The 1,862-nt window shown below is 37.3% G+C and overlaps 1 protein-coding gene across 1 annotated transcript in view; it reads right to left on the bottom strand.

Moving 5' to 3' along the window:
- The window catches only part of LOC126382755 (macrophage mannose receptor 1-like), a 36,313-nt gene extending 34,451 nt beyond the window's left edge, over positions 1-1,862 (bottom strand). Inside the window, 3 exon segments of the mRNA XM_050032810.1 lie at positions 483-653; positions 1,000-1,356; positions 1,760-1,862. Coding sequence (XP_049888767.1) covers positions 483-653; positions 1,000-1,356; positions 1,760-1,862 — 631 coding nt within the window.

Below are 1,862 nucleotides of genomic sequence, written 5' to 3' on the forward strand. Positions count from 1 at the left end.
ACCGGTCAAGCTGGCGCTGATGTTTACATCCATTATCGTTGTCAGTAATGCCTGCTACGGAGCATGCCGCCGGCTCTCGCGTTGTTTTAGAGATGCAAACTGTTAAAGCCAGTCAACCGATTGCTAGTCTCGCGATACTTGATCCATGACTCTACAATTGATTCATCTAAGGATTCATGGCTGATTCGTATCGATTGAGGAGGCTGCTACTGACGCAGCCGTATCTCTCGCTTGTCAAACCGGATATCCGGTCGTATCAGTTAATCGTTCCCAACCCTAATGTGTGTGTGTATATATATATATATATCTATATATCTATATATATATGTATAATGTATGTATATATGTATTTAAAAATCTATACAGTATATATATATGAGTAGTTATGTAGGCAACACTGGCTTCTGAAAGCTTTCATGACTCACGTATTTTCAATCAGTATACATTAGCACTATAAATTTCAAATGCTCATATGTACTCACAGGTAACTGGACAGTAACCCCAGATTTCATTATGATATTTGGTTTCAACTGCACACCAAAGATGGTTTCCTGGAGTGTCAAGTGTCGTGCAGTCTGAGAACCACTGGTCTTTGTAGTAGAAGGGAAACATGCACGGCAGTCCAGCTGCATTTCCACGAATAGTATAAAGTTCTAGGAGGTGATGAGAACAAAGCAAAGATACGTTTCAGAAAATCTGTTCTTGCTGTGATTTACCTCATAATGACAGCACATAAACTATTCAAAACAACTATTTTAAATGCAGGATAGAATCCTGAGAATTTTTGTGTTTTATATTTATATTAATTTAAAAAAAAAAAAGTTTTCTAAAACAATTATGACTATATGGCATAGCTATTTACCAGTGTGTAATTTGTATTACATTCTCTAAAACTGTTATCTTCATCATTTTAGTCTTGTATTTGAAATTTTGTGATAATGGTTATGATTTGGTGTTACCAGTGCAAGTCCTTCAAAACAACACTCTTTTATACTGTACCTCTATATGTTCTTGTACATGCACCATTGGATGTCCCTGTAATTGTGAGGTGGTTATTGGGTCCTACTGTTTTGGAGAGAACTGCTGTGTTATCTGCAGTGAGCTCAATGTAGAGCTTCTGGTCTTTAAGGGCGAGCACTGTTCCATTCTTGCATTCCCACTTTTGGAGGTCACTGTTTTCGTCACAATCATAGAGGCTCATTTCACTCCCCACACTTTTCCCCTGGACTCCCAGGCATTTCTTCTTTTGTTGAACCAGAAGTCGGTCATCAGTTGTCCAGCGTATGTCACTGCATTGGTTATTTGTTTTAATCAAACAAAAACCAGTGTCCTTGTTGGTCAGTTGAAATGGTGAATCTGCACAGAAGGAATTACACTCTTTAGAATGTTAATTGCAAAAGAAATTGGAAAATCCTTTGAAAAACTGTTTTTGACTGATAGACTGCTCAGTCTATAACTGGAGTTGTTTCAGTTGTGTGTAATTTGTCTATTTAAATTTCATATTTTTGGACAATGATTCTGACTGGTATTTACAGAATAAACATAAATAAGCAACTATTCAACTATCCCATGTCTGCAAAACATAAATACAAAAAGTAAAACTGCAGTCACCTTGATATTTAATCATAGCAAATACACAATTTATTTAACACAGGTGGCGCACACTGACAACATGCACATTGACACAAAATAAACAACACAACAGTCTCACATTAAGAGTAGAGGGCACAGCTAGACAATCTCAGTCGAAATACTGTACCGTCTAAAGCCAGACATTGTGATGTTTGGATGAGGAGCACAAGGGCTGTAAAAGTTATCTTCATGGTCGGTATTCTCCAGAGACGTCTTACAGCTCAAGACAT

The sequence above is a fragment of the Epinephelus moara genome, chromosome 21 (genome assembly GCF_006386435.1).
Source record: "Epinephelus moara isolate mb chromosome 21, YSFRI_EMoa_1.0, whole genome shotgun sequence".
NCBI classification, from domain to species: domain Eukaryota; kingdom Metazoa; phylum Chordata; class Actinopteri; order Perciformes; family Serranidae; genus Epinephelus; species Epinephelus moara.